This window comes from Lobosporangium transversale (assembly GCF_002105155.1).
Source record: "Lobosporangium transversale strain NRRL 3116 chromosome Unknown BCR41scaffold_63, whole genome shotgun sequence".
NCBI classification, from domain to species: Eukaryota; Fungi; Mortierellomycota; class Mortierellomycetes; order Mortierellales; family Mortierellaceae; genus Lobosporangium; species Lobosporangium transversale.
The window spans coordinates 41,566-61,154 of NW_019029041.1; the positions used below are offsets into that span (position 1 = coordinate 41,566).

The 19,589-nt window shown below is 42.4% G+C and overlaps 7 protein-coding genes across 7 annotated transcripts; 3 read left to right on the forward strand and 4 right to left on the reverse strand.

Annotated features, from left to right (window-relative positions):
• Positions 1–265: 265 nt before the first annotated feature.
• On the reverse strand, positions 266–4,583 carry BCR41DRAFT_328803 (importin subunit beta-3). Its single transcript, XM_022021709.1, has 5 exons — positions 4,119–4,583; positions 3,638–3,866; positions 3,296–3,468; positions 696–3,178; positions 266–602 (listed from the first exon to the last, which is right to left on the reverse strand). The coding sequence occupies exons 1-5, from the start codon at positions 4,299–4,301 to the stop codon at positions 377–379; spliced, it is 3,294 nt and encodes a 1,097-aa protein (XP_021876119.1). The 5' UTR covers positions 4,302–4,583; the 3' UTR covers positions 266–376.
• Positions 4,584–5,069: 486 nt separating this feature from the next.
• On the forward strand, positions 5,070–6,943 carry BCR41DRAFT_363455 (translocon-associated protein). The gene is made up of 5 exons (XM_022025885.1): positions 5,070–5,295; positions 5,714–5,785; positions 5,933–6,069; positions 6,183–6,391; positions 6,483–6,943. Exons 1-5 carry the CDS (start codon positions 5,235–5,237, stop codon positions 6,694–6,696), a joined length of 693 nt encoding a protein of 230 aa, XP_021876120.1. The 5' UTR covers positions 5,070–5,234; the 3' UTR covers positions 6,697–6,943.
• A 7-nt stretch (positions 6,944–6,950) lies between these two features.
• Positions 6,951–8,439, reverse strand: BCR41DRAFT_210110 (hypothetical protein). The gene has a single exon (XM_022019955.1). The coding sequence runs from the start codon at positions 8,295–8,297 to the stop codon at positions 7,152–7,154; it is 1,146 nt and encodes a 381-aa protein (XP_021876121.1). The 5' UTR covers positions 8,298–8,439; the 3' UTR covers positions 6,951–7,151.
• A 1,277-nt stretch (positions 8,440–9,716) lies between these two features.
• BCR41DRAFT_363459 (hypothetical protein) lies at positions 9,717–11,597 on the reverse strand. Its single transcript, XM_022025886.1, has 6 exons — positions 11,440–11,597; positions 11,186–11,336; positions 10,798–11,052; positions 10,539–10,676; positions 10,029–10,413; positions 9,717–9,926 (listed from the first exon to the last, which is right to left on the reverse strand). Exons 1-6 carry the CDS (start codon positions 11,571–11,573, stop codon positions 9,760–9,762), a joined length of 1,230 nt encoding a protein of 409 aa, XP_021876122.1. The 5' UTR covers positions 11,574–11,597; the 3' UTR covers positions 9,717–9,759.
• Positions 11,598–11,727: 130 nt separating this feature from the next.
• BCR41DRAFT_363460 (hypothetical protein) lies at positions 11,728–13,826 on the forward strand. Its single transcript, XM_022025887.1, has 4 exons — positions 11,728–11,770; positions 11,893–12,533; positions 12,661–12,933; positions 13,056–13,826. Exons 1-4 carry the CDS (start codon positions 11,757–11,759, stop codon positions 13,778–13,780), a joined length of 1,653 nt encoding a protein of 550 aa, XP_021876123.1. The 5' UTR covers positions 11,728–11,756; the 3' UTR covers positions 13,781–13,826.
• A 602-nt stretch (positions 13,827–14,428) lies between these two features.
• Positions 14,429–15,019, reverse strand: BCR41DRAFT_401469 (hypothetical protein; the record flags this gene model as incomplete). Its single annotated transcript, XM_022029223.1, has 1 exon — positions 14,429–15,019. One exon carries the CDS (start codon positions 15,017–15,019, stop codon positions 14,429–14,431), a length of 591 nt encoding a protein of 196 aa, XP_021876124.1.
• A 139-nt stretch (positions 15,020–15,158) lies between these two features.
• Positions 15,159–19,517, forward strand: BCR41DRAFT_328810 (hypothetical protein). The gene is made up of 11 exons (XM_022021710.1): positions 15,159–15,308; positions 15,410–15,586; positions 15,691–15,955; positions 16,064–16,158; positions 16,259–16,391; positions 16,500–16,744; positions 16,840–17,220; positions 17,309–17,418; positions 17,499–18,557; positions 18,689–19,214; positions 19,309–19,517. The coding sequence occupies exons 1-11, from the start codon at positions 15,222–15,224 to the stop codon at positions 19,396–19,398; spliced, it is 3,168 nt and encodes a 1,055-aa protein (XP_021876125.1). The 5' UTR covers positions 15,159–15,221; the 3' UTR covers positions 19,399–19,517.
• The last annotated feature ends 72 nt before the right edge of the window (positions 19,518–19,589 follow it).

Genomic DNA, 19,589 nt, shown 5'->3' on the forward strand with positions numbered 1-19,589 from the left:
GTTGTTTAGTTTGGACAAAGGGTCTCGCAATATTATTCGGGAATAGCACGAATAGCACAAACAGTCCAACCGTCGTCCAAATAATTATTGTTGCAGATCTGCAGTGATTTCCTTTTCTGTTGGCTTTGTCCAACATGCCAACCTTGGCCTTCCTTGGCTTTCAGATACTCCTCCTCCGTCTTTTTTTTTTTTTTGTAAATAAGGCTATACCTCCGGGCATTAAGAAAAATATAATTAATCTTAAAAGTCTTTAATACAAAGAAAAGTGTAAAGCAATATATTTTTTTATCTATGGTAATATGTCCTTCCAAAAACAAAACTCTCTGGTTATTCTTCCTTTTCAATGTCTCCACTCCACAAGCCTTTTTTTTCTTTTTTACAAGTAATTCAAATCCTGGAGAGTCTTCCTCTTTTCAGGCGAGATGCTGTTCCAGATATTAGAGGTAGTGTTTGAATCCAATGTTCCTAACGCAGCCTTGAGTGTATGAACCATACGAGTAGCAATAGGTTCGGGAATAATACCAGCCACAAGAGCTTCCACCATCACTGTCACCAGGTGAGGCATGTTAATGTTATTGAGTCCAAGAACAGAGGGGTGTCGACTATGGAAAGAAAGGAGTAAATAATAATAATGAAATGTTAGTTTAGTCATAAAGGCATGTGAATATATCTCTTTTCTGAATATCAACACTTACGCATCCATAAGATCCAAAAGATAAGTATATGTTGTTGGTGCCTCCTCCTCGTCATTCAAAAGAGGAAGCGACTGAACCCATGAGGGCAGGACCGTGTTAACATCAAACTTTGAGCTGTTGAATTTACAGATCTTGGTGACTGCAGAGATGGCGTTTTCCGTCACATATACATTCTCAGTTTCTCTCGCTTGAGGTGCATTAATCACTTGGAAAAGTGGAGTTAAAGCAGCACTGCACACTTCTGCATAGTCAGGTCCACCAAACTGTCCACACAATCCCATGCCGTAGCAAGCAGCCTGACGAACATCGCCCGCAGGATCAACTACAGACTCGAGCATCTTGGGCAAGTAGTTCACCATAATTGGCCATGAATTGGGTCCTGTAAACTCGATCAGGTCATCGAGGACACAAATGGCCCATTGACGCGAGGAAGAGTGAGAGTCAGCAAGGAAGGTAGTAATGACGGGCTCCAAAGACTTGAACATGGGCAAGTATGCAGTTCCATGTGTCTTCATGATACTGTGGATAGTACGCGACATTTCTCCCAAAACAGCTTCCTCATTCATCTCCTCCTCCTGAATGTCCTCTTCATCTTCAGCCTCAAAATCTGCGCTGGAACGAGCTTCTTCACGATGCTTCAGGCGAGCGTAGAACTCCTTCAGTTGAGCTTCAGTGGCACGCGTAAATTCCTCGAGCAACTGTGGGCTCAGACTAGGGCCGTTCATAAAGTCGAGGGACTCATAAAATGACACGTACAACTGGAGCAAGAAGGCGGGATCAGCTTCTGTGGCCATGACCTCCAAAATCTTGGAGCAAATTCCATGCCAGAGATTGATCACATACTCGTCTCCAAGCTCAGATTGCTTTGCGCAAGAGATCAACTGCGGGAGTGTAGCAGCTGCAGCATGTCGAACACCATCGTGGAAGTAGAATTTGAGAAGAGGCAGGACAATGTCACGAACCCTCTCAATATAAGGACGGAAACCAGATCCAAGCTCACGTGCGTAGCAGATCAACATTTCAACAGCAGTGCACTTCTCCTCCAAAACTGTAGTCTTGATTCCAATTTGTTGACCATCTACCCCAACAAACTCCCAGCCATCCTCTGCAGAGTACTTCGATTCAATATCGTCCTCAGGGTCCAGAACTGCAAAATCTGGCTTAAGTTGAGCACTAGCCAGAAGAGGAGGCATGACAATGTCCAAGTATGGGACAAAATCGCGTCCAAGTACTTTACAAATACGAGCCCAAGCAGCCAAGAGATAAGAAACCTGAGGATCATCTGCTTCAGTTACACTGGTCTGGGTTTGAACCAAGAGCTTAATAAACTCTTGTGCATGGGGAGCAAAGACCTCCTTACCGACCGCCAGCGCGATCAAACTAGCGCACTCCATGGCCTTTCCACGCAAAAGTCTGTACTCTTTGTTGGTGGCCTGTCGGAGAACGTTGATCAAGAGAGGCATAATGGCGCTGTAATACTTTACAAAGCGATCCTCAGCGCTGTCTGCAACTGTTGCAATAGTGGTGATGGCCTGCTCTTGGACATAGGTCGTTCCAGTGTTAAGAAGCGACAAAAGGCGCTCGAAGATGGCATCCAGATAAGGTTCCAGAGTACCTTTCTCTACTGCTTCACAGAAATTGACCAAAGCAGCGGCGGCATGAGCACGAACACGAGGGAAAGGAGCATCGTCCATAACAGGGATAAGGTTGGTCAAAACGACGGCGTGATGGTTTTTCTGCATAGGGCCGGCAAAGTCTGTGGACATTTGACCAATGGCATTACAGGCTGCATAACGAACGCGAGGGTGAGGGTCCCGCAAAAAGGGTAGTACCATGTTGATGATTTTTCCAAGCTCAGCCTCCATGATGCGGACACAACCTTCGCCAATGGCAGAAACAGCAAAGAGGGCAGCATGACGAGCCTTCCAGTTCTCGTTCGCAAGCATCTGAGGAATGTAGACAAATGAAACAGGCAGCATAGCCTTGCCTCCCAAAGCGCGGGCCAAGCGGTCCATGGCATGTTCTCCAATGACATAATTTTCATCATTATCGCCCTCATCCAAATCATCAGTAGTATACCAATCTTCATCTTCCTCCAACTCGGTCATCATCTCCAAAGCGACTGGGACGATGGTAGTAGTATAATCTGGAACCTTGCGAACCATACCGGGAGCACACTCGGCCAGAGTGAGCAACAGCTCCAAAGCCGACTGCCTAGTGCGATCCTCGAACTCCTTCTTCTTTACAATCCCGATCATGAAAGGAAGGACGTCAGCAATGACATGACGGAAAAGACGAGAGGAATTCTCCGCCAACTCAATCATGACGACTAAGCCGTCGATCAGCGACGCTTCATCTCCTGTAGTGACAAGAGCGTTGAGAACTTCAAGCAATTGAGGCATCAATGAGGCCATCATGGTGCGAGTGGAATTATTGGTATCCAGCATGAAGGAAATTGCAGCCTTGACAGCAGCAAGGCGAACCTATAAAGCCAAAACAGAAACATACACAGAGCTTCTTTAATTAACAAAGCTTCATGGATAGAATTCCAAAGTCTAGACATGAGAAAGCAATCTTTTCTATTATTTTTACTCCTTTACCTGAAGGTTCTCGTCGCGTAAACTGTTTGCAAAAACAGACTTGAGGATATCAACATGTTGTCCAGAAATCAAATTGGGGACAGAGGTAAAAATGCGGAAAGCTGACTCTCGGTGTTCTGGGGAAGGCGATTTTGTGCATTCAAACAGTGCAGGGAGGAGCTCAGGCCAAGGCTCTAATAAACCAAATGACAAAGATATGAATACGTCAGGTTAATGGCTCTTTTTTTTTTCTTTTTTTTTTTTTTTTTTTGTTAACCACATTATGCTGAATATCTTGCATGAGGCTGGGGCTCATGTTCATGCCAAAAAAAAAAAAAAAAAAAAAAAAAAAAAAAGACATACGGCCTTTCAAACTGGAGGCACGAGCCATTTCTGCAATTGTATCGCAGATTTTGTTACGGACAGACTTGTTAGATTCTTGTGAAAGACCTTCCAAGAAATGGGTCTTCATAGCCTGTCGAGTCTGCTCCTGCGTAACATCCCAGAGTGTAACTTCTTCGGCTTCGGGATCCTGGTTGGGGATACCCTTGAATGCAACTCGGCGAGTCAAGACAGCAGCAAAAGAACGGAGCTAAATGTCGCATTGATAATAAAAAGAATAAAAAAGATATACAAAAGAAAGAAAAAAAGTACAAGAGGAAATTCAATCCGAATCCAGTCATTGTCAATTTAAGATTTGTTGGGTCCGATCAATGCAACAGAAACATTCCAGGAACAAAAAAAAAATATAAAAATATAAAAAAGGAAGGAAGGATCAGCCCATCTGAGAAACAAATGCTAAAATACTGAATTCATTTAATTGAAAAGTAAGAAGTACACATACATCAGCCTCCTCACTGTGACGGGAGAGGTAAGCGAATCCAGAGAGAAGAGCATCAGGACTCTTGACCATCCATTCATTGTTTAGTTGTTCTTCTGCGGCTGAGCGGACAGCATTGTCATTTGAGACGAGGTTTGCCAAGACCTGCACCAATTGCTGCAAGACATCTTGAGGAACGTTCGACATTGGTTGGACAAGGATTATTATAAAAGATGAATGATGAACAGAACAATGCGTAATATGTATTTAAAAAATAAACAAACAAAAAAAAAGTGCTGATTAAATTACAATGATTGGAATGCAGAAAAATAGAGTGAACGTGAGATAGAGAAATAGAGGAGAGAGAGAGACAGAGAAAAAGAAGGGAAAAAATGCTGGGCAGTATGAAGAGGAGTAGAGTAAACCAGAAGAGTGAAGAGTAGAAAGAAAAAAAAGGTGGCAAACAGGACCAGAAAAAGGAGAGCGTCTGTATCCCGGCGCTTTTTAACGCACGTTGCACATGGGTAGAAAAAAAAAGTTTTGTTTGTGTTCAGTACAGGAGTAACCCTTAAACAAACGTTGTTTCTTTTTTTTTTTTCAAATAAACATTAAAAGCAGTCTTTCATTTCTTCAGATGCAGGTGATCACGTGCACAGTTTAACAATCATATAAATATATCATGTCAATTAGAACAGTCAATTCACTCCGTTACTCAAGACATGACATGTGGCTATAAAGAATACTCAAAGGAGAACCATTTGATCGCTGGGACTGATCGTCCGCACCCCATTGACCCAATTAAAATACACTTTTATCTTATAGAACACCTACCGTTTCTCTTCACATATGCAGTTGAAATGAACGAACACGAAGAAAAATAGACTTTATGTAGACAGAAGATCCAACCAATCAGGTGTTGAGACGCCTCTTTCTCTTGTTTCTCTTTTTCTCACACAGGCTCATTCATGTGCAACTCTTGAACTCAATTCATCTAATCTCTTTCGCACACACGCACGCTCAAATATTCATATTTTAATATTATCTTTTTATATATACATCTTTTTTTTTCCTTTTTTCATCTCTTTCTCTTTCTTTTTCTTCTTCATTGTACATTCATCTCCCACTCATCCTACAGTCACCATGTTCAACCTCAAGACTACACTCAAGGCTCTTGTCTACAGTGCTCTCGTTCTCGCCTCAGGTATTAACGCTTTGTCTGGCTTCATAATTTGCAACACCAAGGACATTTCAATATAAGGGCTACTACTGGACTTTATGATACCAGAAAATAAGGAAATGCAGAAAGAAAGAAAGAAAAAGAAAAAAAAAAGAATGAAAGAAAAGAAGAAAAAGAAAAGAATAGGATGGAAAAAATGGAATGGAATGGAATAAAATGAAATGAAATGGATAAAGATTCAGAGTGATTGATGGCCAATCATAACAAACACAATCCCATCAACTCCTCAATTGTACTCGCTCACTTTCAAGTATCTTCCACCCTGTGCTTATGGTCAAAAGAATGGAATAAGGTGCCTATGTTCCGCACTATGCTAAGCAAAATGGAATATCCAGCTCAAGAATACTGATCGATTTTTTGTTAATACTCTTCCATATCATAGTATCTGCTGTACCTGTGTCTGACCATCCTAGTGTCTCTGTCTCTGCTGAATTCCCTAATGCCATCGAGGGCTGTAAGTTTTTTTTGTTTTCTTTTATCCCTTTTTTTTCTATGATGAAGAATGATGTTTTATTTTTGCAAATAATAAAAAAGTGTGCACCCATAAATATGGTTTTCCATGACAAATGTTGATCTCATTTGTCTCTTTTTTTTCTTGCAGTAACTCCCTCTATCATCTCTGGAGAGGCCAACAAACTCAAAGTTACCTTCCGTAACTCGGGCAAAACTGATTTGAAAGTTAATTTAATCACCGGTACCATCGCTGAGCCCGATGACTTTAACAACGTCATTCGCAACGTATGTCTTTTTTTTTTTCATTTCCTGGTTTCTATCTATCTTTTTTCGGTTAATTTTAAACAAATCAATGGAAAACACTGATTCCCCTTCTACCTTTTTTCTTCGTGAAATAGTTAACCTCGTACAGATACAGCACTGTTCTCAAATCTGATGCTACTCTGATCTTACCTTATACTATCAAGGTTGATCATGCCTCTCGCGAAGTTGGCTTGACCTTGGTCGCCGATATCATCGACTCTACCAAGAACCACTTCCCTGTAGTTGTCTACAATAGCACCGTCACCTTCTCAGAGCCTATGCAGTCTTGGATCGATATTCAATTGTATGTTGATACAACTTCTACCTTAATGATGCTATTTATAATGCTTGTACAAAAATACATTATATTAACTCTTTTATATATATTTATATAGGATCTTCTTGTACATTTTGATTGCTGGAATCTTCGGTGGTGTTGGTATGTTCATCAAGGGCACATTGTCTCCCGAAGCCAAGAAGCCTGCCAAGAAGACTCCTGCCATGACTCCTGAGGAACGTGAGGCGGCTCTTGAGAAGATGAAGGTCTTGGATGAGGACTGGATCCCTGAGCACCACAAGAAATCTCCTCGCGTCACAAAGCGTCGCTAAAAAACTTTATAGTTTATTCTTGTAGTGGTAGTCTGCTGTCATGGCATTTTTTTATTTTCTTTCTTTCCGTTAACTGCTGTGTAACATAATACATTTAGAAAAAAAAAAATTCAAAAGGAAATTGGATCGTGGATATAGATTACAGGAAAAAAGTGTTACAATAATTGAAAGGAATTTTGAACCATTGATCTGTGCTTTTATTCAATTGCTTGATACTTCTGCACTAGAGTTTATTTCGGTGTAGGAGGTAGCAGCCGTCGTCTAGAGTCGCCAAAGCGTCTGGAACGTGATGGTGTGGCAAGCACAGTGACTGGACGTCTAGGTGTCGTCAACGAGTAGGTTCCAGGATCACCACGATATAGCTTTCTATTAAAGTAGGTGCAGGGTTACGTGGTTGGCTTATTTTCACTCTATACCTGAGAACTACGCCTCTATATCCGTGAATGGCAATAGACCTACCGGTTATTCTTCGGGAGTCTGTACATGATCATCTTGACTTGTCTTTTGGTCGTTGCTTCTGGCCCTTCTTGCTGGATTACGGCTTCTAATCCCTGTTCTTGCAACAACATTTTTTGGTCTGCGTGACCCTCAACCTCGCTTTGGGCGTCAGAATCAACTATAGGCCCTGTCGCGTCAATACTTCCTGATACTAGATCTTTTTCAGTTGTTTCGGAAGGCGCGCAGTGTCGCTTGATTCTGAAGGGAAAAGATGTGGCCGGTTGAGCTTTGCGGCAGCGCTTCTCGAGTGATTGTGGCCTTGGTAATTTTGAGGCCTTCAAGGATGGAGTTGATGGAGGAGGTATCGATCGCTCTACTACTATACGACAGCTCTTATTTGTTTCTCCACAAGCACCATCCTCCACATCCTTTGCTTTACCGGACTTTGAAGCTGGGGATGAAGTGGGGGATATTAACGAGGAACCATTCACCATGAGAATCGGAAGTTTGGAACTAGCCTCAGTATGACGCCGAGGCCGGGGAATACGTGATCCATCCAACGAAGTTTGAGACATATGCGAAAGAAACTGCTTTGGCGGTATTGATGCCAGGTACTGCGCTGTGAGATGAGTACGCCCTCCCATCATTGAATTAATATGTTTATTTGAACGTTTACGGGCACTGTTATTAGTTGTCTTGAAGCTATTCATCCTATTCAAACCACTGTCATGGATAGGCGAAGTCTCGTTGTCGGCTTGTATGTCGCTGTCTGTATGATTGTTTCCATTGTTGTCCCAATTTTCAGTATCGCTAATCATATTCTTATCATTAGTCTTCGCGATGTCGCTCACTTCATGAGCAAATGTACCTTCAGTATATGACTTTAACCCTACAACTTTTTCTGGCGATGCCTTCTGAATTGGCTCTGCTGTTATACTCCGCATAGGTTTGTTGATAAGATCGCGTCTGTATGGACTGATCTTGGCATGTCTTGTTGAAAGAGATGTCCGCATCGCTGAGTTAGGCTTTTGATTTCGCACTATCGATTCCAGGCTGCGTTGGACCTGTTGTGGAGTACTTGACCTATTGTGGCTTCCCGGCAACTCACGGGATATTCGGGTAGGTGATGCTAATTCGCTTGACCCTTGCAGCGATTGATACATATCAGAGACGCCCCGTTCATTAATTGAAGGCAACCTGTTCACTTCAATTGGACAGCATTCCGCCTGTAAAGTACATGGTTTGCTGCGTTAACATTGTATCAAATCGTTCAAGTCATGAATCGAAGGTTCGCAATTTACAAACTATTATGACCATACGCCTACCGATGCTCTTTCATACGATACTGGCCTACGGTTTTGCTCATGTGTGTTCACATCAGCACTGTTACCGTTATTGTGAACTACGTCTTCAGATGACGCGTGTGCAATTCCATTTTGACTGTGCTCTACCTGATGTTGAGGCTGTATGGTGTCTCTTTCAGCTGAACAGGAGGGGGAGAAGAGAGACAAAGGTAGGTCCACAAACAACGGGTCAGAGAGGGGCTCATTATCCAACAATACCGTCCGTTTGGTCGGCAGATGCGAAGGATCCATCGCTTGGCCTGAATTACACGCAAGTTTTTGTTGCAACGGTTGAAATAAATGCTCGGCTGGTGTGTCTTTACCATAACATGTTTTTACTTGACGTATTTGTTGATTCTGCTGCTGTAACAAGTAGAGTACTTCCTGATAGAGATGTGCTGTTGAGTGAAAGCTGCTCGTGATGGAGTGTAGAATCTGGTGCTCAAGCTAATTCCATAAAAATTTAATTTAAAAATAAGCTTTGATATTTAACGTATATCGATCAGTAGCGCCAGTTACCTCAAATATATTCTGAATCTGGTGCAATTTTGACGGGATATCATATTGTGAAAGTAAAGATGTGCTTTCAGAGGAAGAGCTTGCTTGCTTTTCAGCATGTGAATGTTTCGGCTCCGTATGGCAACGCTGGTCATCAGATATCTCGCTATCCATCCTAGGTAAAGTCACCATATTTTTCCACGGCGATATTCGCTCTTTTTGTGATTTTTGACACCCTGTCGAGACTGTTGATACTTTGTGCAAATCCTGCACGGTCCCCAGTTGCCGTCCCATCTCCCGAAGTGCAACCCTTAGCTCCAAATTTTCACTCTCCAGCTGTGAGAGTTTATTTTCAGTATCCCGGATCTGAACAGATTTGAGAGTACATAATCGAATTATCTCCAGATTTTGACGAAGGTGTCGTTGATGTTCACTGTCGCAAGTGTTACACGTGTTAGATAAATGCGATTGAGGGTTTTGGCCAGTACAAGGCACAAGAGGCATACGAGATAAGGAGGCTTGTAGGTTTGCGGGTAGTGTAGCATTAAAGGAGGGTAGTTGACGTGGAATTGGTGTCAAGGAGGGGTTATCTCGTGAAAAGGGTTTCATAGTAAGGAAGGCCAACGGGATAAGACATAGAAGAAAGGATAACGAAAAACAAAAAGCAGTAGTGCTATTTCTAGACTTTACAAGGAAACGCAACGCCATTAAAACTTAATAACAAAGAATTAAAGAATACATATCGTCTTTTATTACACTTTAGAATAAAGCCCATTTTCCCAATCTAGCCAAGGACAGCATCAAAGGCCTCAGCAGCATGATTTGAGTGCATTTGAGGTGCTTCGTCCTCATCCTGTAGGGTTTCATCCGCTGCCTCTTCCTCCTCCTCATCGTCAATGTCCGGTAATGGAAAGTTGAGTATAGCTGCGACCCCAGTGAGCTGATTAAGATCTATATAATAAAAGCAAAAAAAAAAACCAAGCTGCATTCAGTATGGTATAGAACCCGCATAGACGTCAAGTGTAAGAAGCCATATCCCGATTAAGCACTCACTCTCCCCTGAAACATGTAAACTTGAAAACACAAAGACTTTGGCGCCAGTAGCACGTGCCTCTTCCACAAGGGCAATGTACTTTCGTCTCTTGGCAACATCAGCTGCTCTGAACAACTCATCTGTAACCAAAAGTGTACCAATAGCCCCGCGCTCCGCTGCTTTTGAAACGTCTTTAAACCCATAAAACGCCCTATCCGGGTCATTGTTCATCATCTCATAAAATTGGTCTAACGCCTGAACCTCTTGAGCAGCCTTAGTATCCGCGAGTTTGTTTTTAATCGAGGGATCATTCATGACTTCCTGTAGTGCCTGCTTATGTCCAGTAGATGTGTGAACCATAATAAACTTTGGACGGTTCTGCAAAATGGTCTTGTTGTCCGTCCTCTATTGATTTTTTGTTGCCCAAATTGAACACAATGCTTAGATCTTTTGTCCTGCGTAAGCTATTGCAGCATTTTCGTTATCAGCTTACGTAATTAGGATAAAAAAAATAAAAAATAAAACCGTACAACTGCCTCTGCAAAGATATATTCGTAAAGTTGTTCCCGGACAAATCCTGGACTTCCCAAAATAACACATTTGACGATCTCAAAGTCAATGTGTCGAAGAATGGCTTGGTATATTTGCTCAAAGAAGCGTTTCATCCCCTAATTGGCCAATGACAGGAGAAGCAAAGGATTAGATGCTTGTACAAATATAAGATTATGAATGATCAATAATAGCTTCCAAGGATTTTTTTGTCATCTTTGTTTGTCACGGTCCCCTAACCTTTTCATAATTTGCAACTGACCCTCTACGTTTCCTGGGAACAGGGCAGTCAATATGCTGGCGGATGAGTGTCATGCTTGAGGTCAATAGGCAAACATTTGCTAAGCCTTCTTGGCATATTACTGCGGCAACATCAGCTTTCTTAGTGACATCACATCCTTCTTGAACTCTCTCTAGTGCAATGACGTCCCATTCTGGTTTGATCAGAGTGAAGCTGCGGTTCATCTCCAAATCAATGGTATGAAAAGTTCCCAGCTTAAAAAAAAAAAAAAAAAAAAAAAAAAAAAAAAAGAGTATGAGCTTTCATTGAAGTAAATCTAATGAGAGTGAAGTCTTCTTTGCTTTCTATACTTTTCTATAGGTCTAGAGGTAGAGGACACATACATACCTTGACATATGGGTTTTCAACGATAACACGACCACTTATCCGCAGTACTCCAACTTGGGTATCAAAATCAACATTATCAACCGAGATGCTGAGAGTAAGCTTTACCCTTTGACTATCGACAGACCCCGTTGAGCTTTCAGATTGGATTCGCCTTGAATATTGAAAAAAAAAAAAAAAAAAAAAAAAAGCATTGTGCTATATCAGCAGCTAGCCTAGAAGTGAGCAAGAGTTCTACTGGAAGAATTTTAATTTACCGAATAGTGACCGCTCGGAGCTGATCGTCCTTTTGAATGAGGTTATAGACATGCCACATGTCCTCGAAATCTTCCGGGACAAGAGTGACATATCCTGACTTGTCTTTCTCGATGTGTTGTTTTACGAGTTTCATACTTTTAAGCCTTTTATGATATTGTATTTGAAATAAAGAAAAAAGGTTTTGCCTCAGCAACCATGTTAAATGTGCGAATTGTGCCATATCCACAAGGCAGTCACGAACCTCTGACGTCCGTCGGTCATACAGAGTTTTGCATCTCTTGTGAGGAAATCGATCGATCAAAATTTCCTTCAGTCAATGAACAAGGAAGAGTAAGCGCTGATTCTCAACTCATATATTACGTTCATTACATATGCTGCATCATTTAATATATTTTGCTCCTAACCACCCATCCTCGTGTTTTGGGGTTAATATTTGCTGATATCAACCCTAGTTCGGAGATGCCTTCTCGCAGTCCTAGTCCAACACCTGATGTTCAGGCTGCTACGTCGGGAGGTGATGCTGTAGCTAACCTCAACAACAGCGACAAGAAAAAGGATCAGACAAAGAGCGACAATGACGCCGACATAAAGAGCACTCGATCTCAATCGCATCCAAGGTCTCGCTCGCGTTCGCGTTCACGTTCGCAATCAGGTCCTCGCTCTGGCTCCCCTTCACACCCGCGCTCTCGATCGCGCACTCGGTCGCAGTCTCAGACACGCTCGCGTTCACGCTCCTTAACCCCTCGTTCTAGATCACGTTCTCGAGCTCGCTCTTATTCCAGATCACCTTCACCCAAAGCAGCTGATGATAATCCACGATCTCGTAGTCGCTCTCGAGGGAGATCCTTAGGCAGGACAGCTAGATCACGTTCGCGCTCTCTTAGCCATTCTCGCTCGTCCAACCAGTCGCCGCCTCGCAAACAGCTACGTCGTAATTCGAGATCGAGATCAAGGTCACCTAGCGACAACCTCAAATTAGCTTCAACAGTCAAGGTTGGAAATTTAACCAAAAATGTGACGGAAGCCCATGTCATGGAGATATTTGGTGATTATGGAAAAATCAAATCGATCTACTTCCCGATCAATCCTCGCTGTAAGCCTTTTTTTCCATTATTTTGCTACATGCCCCTCGATGACTTTTTCTAATTGATTTTAGAGTGAGTTTGTGATTGCTTGCTAAAGCTAATGCCTCGTTCTCTGGACTTCTTCTTTACTTCTAGTCCGTTTCAACATGGGATATGCAGAGATTGAATATGAGACTCGTGAGGAAGCTCAATTAGCATTGGAAGGATGGAACGGCGGACAACTTGATGGAGAAATTATTGAGGTTGTGTTTGCAACAAAGTCTACTAGACCACCACCACCATCACAGCCATCGTTACCACCAGTGAATGATAAGCGAATGCGCTCAAGAGCCGCGCTTTCACCACCGCGCCGGGGCGGTCGCCATCGCAGTCCTATACCTATAGCACCGAGCCGCCGTCGAATGGAAGGTAAAGATTGTGTTAAGGATCATGGTGGAGAAGACCACAACAATCACCGCTGTGTTTAACTCGATATTGTTTTCTTCTCTTCAATCACCTTTTTTTTTTTTTTTTTTTGAATAACAAAATAGATCACTATTCGCCTCCACGTCGGGGCAATTTTGACTCAATTCCTCCAGGTCGACGTGATTATTATTCTCCTCCACCAGCGCGCCGTGGCAGGAATTATTCACCACCACCTTCATCAGGAGGGCGTCGCGGCTACAATATGAATAGTTATTCGCCGCCACCGCCTCGTCGCGTCAAAGGACCGAATGCAGCACCTTTGGGGTCACGGATGTCTGCAAGAGGACGCTCACCTCTCCCTATTCGTGGTGGCGGTGGTCGGGGAATGAGGGAGAGATCATATAGTCGTTCCATTTCGAGATCACCTGTTGGACGAGGAAGGAAGAGATCGCGTTCATATAGTTCATATGGATCTAGAAGTCGCAGTAGGACACCACCTCGTGGTCGAGGTGGTATTGGAAGACGCTACAGTCGCAGTCGCAGCCGTAGCCGTAGCCGTACCAGGAGCCGATCACCGCTGCCAAGGAGAGGCAGGAATATAAGCCGAGGAAGAAGTAGAAGTAGAGGCCGCGGTCAGTACGCTGATAAGGGTGGAGCAAGACGATCATGGTCACGTAGTCTTTCGCGATCCAGATCGAGATCTAGAAGTTTAAACAGAGGCTTGTCAAGGAGCCGCTCTCTTAGTAGAAGCAGGAGCAGAAGTAGAAGTAGAAGTCCATATTCAGATCGTGGAGGTCGTCGTGGTCGATCTCTGAGCCGCTCAATTTCACCGCCAAGACGCCGCAGATAATTATGCGGATATTGAATAAACCAACTATTGACACCAATATGCCAATATCTTTTTTTTTTTTTTTTTTTTTTTTTTTTTCCTCAAAATAAAAAATAAAATAAAATAATAAAATAAAAATAAAAAACAGAGAGGCTGTTCGACTTCAGATGCGATAAAGGTTTGATATTAGGACTTCATATCATCATTAAAGACAGAGTATACTAGAAGAACCATCATTAAGAAATAAATGAAGGCGCAAAGCGAGGGCCAATCTCATACCATAACTTTTTTTAATAAAGAGTTTAATTTGTAGTCGTGCTCATTATTGTCGTAATTTCAGTTATACCAAGGAACATCGCATTGACTATTGGCATATCGGATTTTTAAGCACCCTTCGCAATACTATGAGATTAATTTAGGCCACAGTTAAACTTGCAATGGACCCAACTGGTCTCCATCAAAGAGAGAGCCCCTTATCCATCGAACCTTATCTGTAGCCTCATTCCTTATTGTCCTGGCACCACTACCGAGCATCGGAGAAATCAATGCAATCCCTTCGCCTGGCTTCTTTGAGCTCATGAGTCTATTGGTATTAAAACGCCTTACTATATGCATTTTTCATTACTTCCTTTCTTTCTTTCTTTTTTTTTTTTTTTTTTTTTTTTTTTTTTAAGCCAAGGATTGCTTTGATGGAACAAGATCGGCGCTCATTCGGATAGAATTAGTCCCAGGTACTTTCTTTGCCTGAATATTTCCTACCACCCCAAGTTGCCCTTGCTCACGTAACGAATCCCATAGCTGAGTCGAACGAAGTTTGTTTTGATAGCATTCCGTGTTGCTAGAGGTAGCAAATCTGAAGAGGGCTGTTGTATCTGTGGAATCTTGGTCCTTCTCGTGGAATGATGAATTATGAGAAGAATATGCTTTATACTCTCGTTTGAGCAATAGACCCTGCCATTCAATAGGCTGTTGTGTCTTGATGATCTTTATAACCAAGTTCTCTGCTGATACTGAGTGTGTGCAGTCCTGAATAAGCCTCGTTGTTGTTGCTGTTGCTGTTGTTATAGTAGTGCCCGGGATATGAAGTACAGGTTGAATGGTCCATGTGTGCGATACTTGAGCCTGTGAGCAGTATTTGAGTGAGATCTGTTCCTTTTCCTTGTGCTCAACTGTTGCGCTTACAGAGAGTGGATCAATATTAGAGGTATGAATAACGAGGATTGCATGGCGCGAAGTTTGATGCAGGCTGATCGTAGACATGAGAAATCGGCAATCGTATTGAAGGAAAAAAAAAAAAAAAAAAAAAAAGGCTCTTCTTTTGAGAATGAGATCTCTTCTATCACCTGACAAACACCATTAACTTGGAAGAAAGCCCATGTCTTTTTTGCCTCGTGGCACATTTACTTGTTCTGCTTTTGTGTTCCTAGTGCCACTTCATTTCCTAACCCATCCATCGCAACTGATGGCTTTACAGCGCCAGTTCAACTTCTTCGACAAGGTCGAAGTCAAAGACCCTGAAGACCCGTCCAGGTCTCCCGAAGTTTTTCAGGTGTGATTTTTGTTCCTTCTGTTTTTGCTTTCAAAAAAAAAAAAAAAAAAAAAAAAGGTCTTTTACTCAAAGAAAAATGGTTCGTTGCAAAAACCCATTAGTCTATCGAACCAAATGTAGCAACAAGTGGTCGAGGGCATATGGTTATTGCGGATCGATCAGGTCTGGTACATATCATTGACAAAAATCTACAAGGAGAATCTTTTCTTGCCTATGAGAGTGGTCGAGTCACTCACTTGAAACAATTAAAACAGCGTAACATTCTGGTCACCGTTGGTGTAAGTTTATTCCTCCTCTTTTTTCCTTAACATAATCTCCTGCTTTTCGACGTCTCCTGAGATTTTTTTTTTCTTTTTTTTCTTTTATTATCGTGGGATCTTAGGAAGAAGAGAACGCGCTTCAGGTCATTAAGCTGTGGGATTTGGACAAACCCGATAGAAACAGACCAGGTCCAACATTGGAGCGATCTATTCGTGTCAATCAAGCTGGAAATACGTTTCCAGTATCTGCTATGGCTGTTCTGGAAAATCTTTCTCAAATTGCTGTTGGACTGGCCAATGGCACTGTTGTCCTGATTAGTGGTGACTTGATGCGAGAACGAACAACTGCTCAGAAGATTGTCCATCAAAATGACGAACCTATTACAGGTATAACGACTCTCTATGTTATTTTATTCTACTTGAACAGCCAAGTGCATACCTAGATAATGTACTGGTGACTTGACCTTAAACAATCGATAAAAATATATATTGTAGGACTTGGTTTCAAGGAGCAACAGAGAGGAGCCTTACTTTATATTGCGACTACAGCCAAAGTTTTGTTGTATAATACCTTCTCCAGACATACACAGGTATGTTTTTTTTTTTTTTTTTTTTTTTTTTTGCCTTGATACTGCAACGGAGATAAAGAAGGATTTTCTCATAAAGCGCGTCATCATACTTATACAATAGATACTCGATGACCACGGCGGAGGCCTCGGATGTGCTGTGATGAACGAAAGCACGCAGGAGATGGCAATAGCTAGAGATGAAGCTATTTATTTCTATGGCTCTGATGGTCGAGGACCTGCTTATGCGTATGACGGTAAAGATTATTTCGAGTTGATTAGACAGTGCAAAGCTCTACATCCATCTAGTATTTAATATGGACGTTCCGAAACTTATTGAAAGAAGAACTATTTGTGTTGCATAGGACCAAAGACCTTCATTTCGTTTCACAAATCATATTTGATCCTTGTCTCCCCGCCCAATATCCCAGCAGCAGCTTCTCGGACATTTGGTGTCCATTCTGCGGCAGTGTCTGCAAATGATACTACTAGGCTCACCATTATTGACACGGCTAACAAGTTCACCGCCTATCAGGCCGCATTTACTCAAGGAATTCGTAGTGTTGTCTGTGAATGGGGGAGTATTTATATTGTCGAAAACGGTGGCAAGGTAACTTTAACAAGCTGGTATCAGGTTTTTTCGTTTCTATATTTTCAATTGCTGTGGCATGAAATCTGACAGATGCTACCGGTTCTATTGTGTAGGTTTTCCGTTTGGACGAAATGGATACCTCAGTCAAGCTGGATATTCTATTCAAGAAAAATATGTACCTCCTAGCCATCAATCTTGCTCACAACCAAAAGTACGATAACGCCAGTATTTCAGAGATTATCAAACGATACGGTGATCATTTGTACAGCAAAGGAGATTACGACGGAGCGATGGCGCAGTACATCCGAACAATTGGGCGCTTGGAGCCTTCATATGTTATCCGAAAGTTCCTGGATGCACAACGTATCTATAACCTGACCTCTTATCTTCAAGAGTTACATTCAAGTGGTTTGGCCAATGCAGACCATACGACTCTTCTACTTAACTGCTATACAAAGTTAAAAGATGTTAAGCGTCTGGACGAATTTATCAAGGTTTGTAGTGGTGATGCGGATGTCCAAAGTATTTTTGCGGTAGTAGTTATTAATTTTACTAATTTGTCCATCTGTTTTTTACCTATAGACTGATAGCGACTTGACATTTGACCTGGAGACAGCTATTCAGGTGTGTCGTCAAGCAGGATACTATGAGCACGCTGTTTATCTTGCAGAAAAATTTGAGGAACACGACCTGTAAGTGGCAAGGTTACGACATCGGTATAAACTACAAGACGATACAGTAAAATTGATCTTTTTTTTCCTTCCTTCCCTAGATATCTCACAGTTCAAATTGACGATGTGAAGCACTACGATCATGCTCTGGCATATATGCGTCGCCTTGGGCCTATAGAAGCAGATAAGAACTTGCAAAAGTACGGCAAAGTTCTATTGACACACTTGCCTGAACAAACTACACAACTTTTGATCGATTTGTGTTCAGGGACGCTGACAAGGGGAGGCACTTCTACTCCAACGCCCGGCACTGCATCTCCTGCGGCTACGGCCAATGTTCACCATGGGGGAGCCTTTAGTATGCTACCATTTACTATGGGAGGTAACGCCAGTACAAGTTCTACTCCAGCGCTATCTAGCGGTGGTGCCAGTCCAAATCTTAACAATCATGCAACATTTTCACCAAAACCTCGTGGCGCCCATCATCACGAACCGGCCAAGTATGCTCCACCTTCACCAAGGACATTTATGAGCTTGTTTGTAGACTTGCCTTCATATCTAATTACCTTCCTTGAAAAGGTGTCAGCGAATCGCTGGCCGTCAATGCCGACCGCTCAGAGCTCCCAGTCGATAATGGTGTCATCTGGAGCATCACTCAAGTCGCCCGCGGGCGCAGTGCCGAATAGACCAGGCAGCATTGGATCTTCAGGAAACAATGTATTAGGAACTAAAAAGAACGCTACAAACATGGATCAATTTGATCACGCTTCGACCAGCGGAGCTAGTCGATCCGGGCTGATATCAGAATATGAAATGGAGGAACGTAAATCAGTTTGGAATACGCTTTTGGAGCTCTACCTTGCAGACCCACCGACAACAACTAACTCTGATCAAACCAGCAAAGGCTCGACCATGCATGTAGCAGAGATGAACCGTAAAATGAAAGAACGGAATATCAGGAAAGAGAAATGTCTCAAGTTATTGAATGATACAGAGATTCCCTATGACACCAATCATGCCTTGGTCCTCTGTCATATGGCAGGCTTCGATGAGGGCATTGTATTCCTGTATGAGCGGATGAAAATGTATACAGATATTTTGAGGCTCTGGATTGAGCGTGACAATACTGCGAAGGTGATTGAGTGCCTGCGTAAATACGGGTGAGTTTAATTAAGATGAAAAGACTTTTTTTTTTTTTTTTGTTTTTTTGTTTTTTTGTTTTTTTCCTTATCTGAGAGGACTTGAAGATGTTGTCACTCATGCATAATGTTCCTGGTAACCCTAACTATAGACCACTGGAACCATCGTTATACCCTCTGACATTATCATACTTTTCATCATCACCTGGCCGTTTAGCAACAGCTACGCCTGAGTTGCTCAAGGTACTTGACCATATTGACCAACAGGACCTCTTGCCACCACTTCAGGTTGTACAGGCGCTCTCTCAGACATCAGTGGCTACGATAGGGATGATTAAGAGCTACATTGGTCGTCGTATTGAGGCGGAAAGGAAGGAGCGATTGGAGGATCAGAAGCAAATCCAAAGTTATCGTCAGGAGTCAGAGAAGAAACGACGCGAGATTGAGGAGCTCAAGACGTCAGCTCGTGTGTTTCAAGCGACAAAATGTAGTGCATGTGGTGGGTCATTAGATCTGCCAGCGGTGCACTTTTTGTGCAAGCATTCATATCATCAGCGCTGTCTGTCGGATGCAGCGGATCGGGAGTGTCCTAAATGCATGGTTGAACAGCGAACAGTAGCAGACATTCGAAGGATGCAAGAGGCGAATGCAGAGAAGCATGATTTGTTCTTGTCAGAGGTAAAGTCTTATTAACAGAGGTATTTTATGAGAAACATGGTAATACAATCTGATGAGCTAACAAAGATTTATGCTTTTAATATATGTAATATAGCTTGAGGATGCAGATGATGGATTTGAGGTGGTTGCCAAATACTTTGGGAACAATACAATGGCCTTTGCTCGACTAGTAGATGGATCCTAGTAAGGTAGCAAGGCAGTAAGCCAGTAAGCCGGTAGAGGAACGATAGTCTACATTTTAAAAAGTCATACAAGTGACAAAGTACATCCATGTCGCATTACATAAACATTAAAAATTTGCCGTTTTCTTTGTGCTCTGTGCCTTTCTTTTTTTTTTTTTACCTCCTTCCCTTCTTCCCTACTTTCCCCCCTGAC

What these genes read in the sequence shown, in the direction of transcription:
- BCR41DRAFT_363459 (XM_022025886.1), bottom strand. Translation starts at nt 11,573, where the DNA reads ATGAAACTCGTAAAACAACACATCGAGAAAGACAAGTCAGGATATGTC. An exon ending in TTGAAAACCCATATGTCAAG is followed by an intron (nt 11,053 to 11,185) that starts GTATGTATGTGT and finishes TTTTTTTTTAAG; the next exon opens with CTGGGAACTTTTCATACCAT. An exon ending in ATATCTTTGCAGAGGCAGTT is followed by an intron (nt 10,414 to 10,538) that starts GTACGGTTTTAT and finishes AAAAATCAATAG; the next exon opens with AGGACGGACAACAAGACCAT.
- BCR41DRAFT_210110 (XM_022019955.1), bottom strand. Translation starts at nt 8,297, where the DNA reads ATGTATCAATCGCTGCAAGGGTCAAGCGAATTAGCATCACCTACCCGA.
- BCR41DRAFT_328803 (XM_022021709.1), bottom strand. Translation starts at nt 4,301, where the DNA reads ATGTCGAACGTTCCTCAAGATGTCTTGCAGCAATTGGTGCAGGTCTTG. An exon ending in GTCACAGTGAGGAGGCTGAT is followed by an intron (nt 3,867 to 4,118) that starts GTATGTGTACTT and finishes TGCGACATTTAG; the next exon opens with CTCCGTTCTTTTGCTGCTGT. An exon ending in CTTTTGGATCTTATGGATGC is followed by an intron (nt 603 to 695) that starts GTAAGTGTTGAT and finishes TTCTTTCCATAG; the next exon opens with TCGACACCCCTCTGTTCTTG.
- BCR41DRAFT_363455 (XM_022025885.1), top strand. Translation starts at nt 5,235, where the DNA reads ATGTTCAACCTCAAGACTACACTCAAGGCTCTTGTCTACAGTGCTCTC. An exon ending in TGCTCTCGTTCTCGCCTCAG is followed by an intron (nt 5,296 to 5,713) that starts GTATTAACGCTT and finishes TCCATATCATAG; the next exon opens with TATCTGCTGTACCTGTGTCT. An exon ending in TTAACAACGTCATTCGCAAC is followed by an intron (nt 6,070 to 6,182) that starts GTATGTCTTTTT and finishes TTCGTGAAATAG; the next exon opens with TTAACCTCGTACAGATACAG.
- BCR41DRAFT_328810 (XM_022021710.1), top strand. Translation starts at nt 15,222, where the DNA reads ATGGCTTTACAGCGCCAGTTCAACTTCTTCGACAAGGTCGAAGTCAAA. An exon ending in GGTCTCCCGAAGTTTTTCAG is followed by an intron (nt 15,309 to 15,409) that starts GTGTGATTTTTG and finishes AAAACCCATTAG; the next exon opens with TCTATCGAACCAAATGTAGC. An exon ending in TTGTCGAAAACGGTGGCAAG is followed by an intron (nt 16,745 to 16,839) that starts GTAACTTTAACA and finishes TCTATTGTGTAG; the next exon opens with GTTTTCCGTTTGGACGAAAT.
- BCR41DRAFT_363460 (XM_022025887.1), top strand. An exon ending in CTTCCCGATCAATCCTCGCT is followed by an intron (nt 12,534 to 12,660) that starts GTAAGCCTTTTT and finishes CTTTACTTCTAG; the next exon opens with TCCGTTTCAACATGGGATAT. An exon ending in GAGCCGCCGTCGAATGGAAG is followed by an intron (nt 12,934 to 13,055) that starts GTAAAGATTGTG and finishes ATAACAAAATAG; the next exon opens with ATCACTATTCGCCTCCACGT.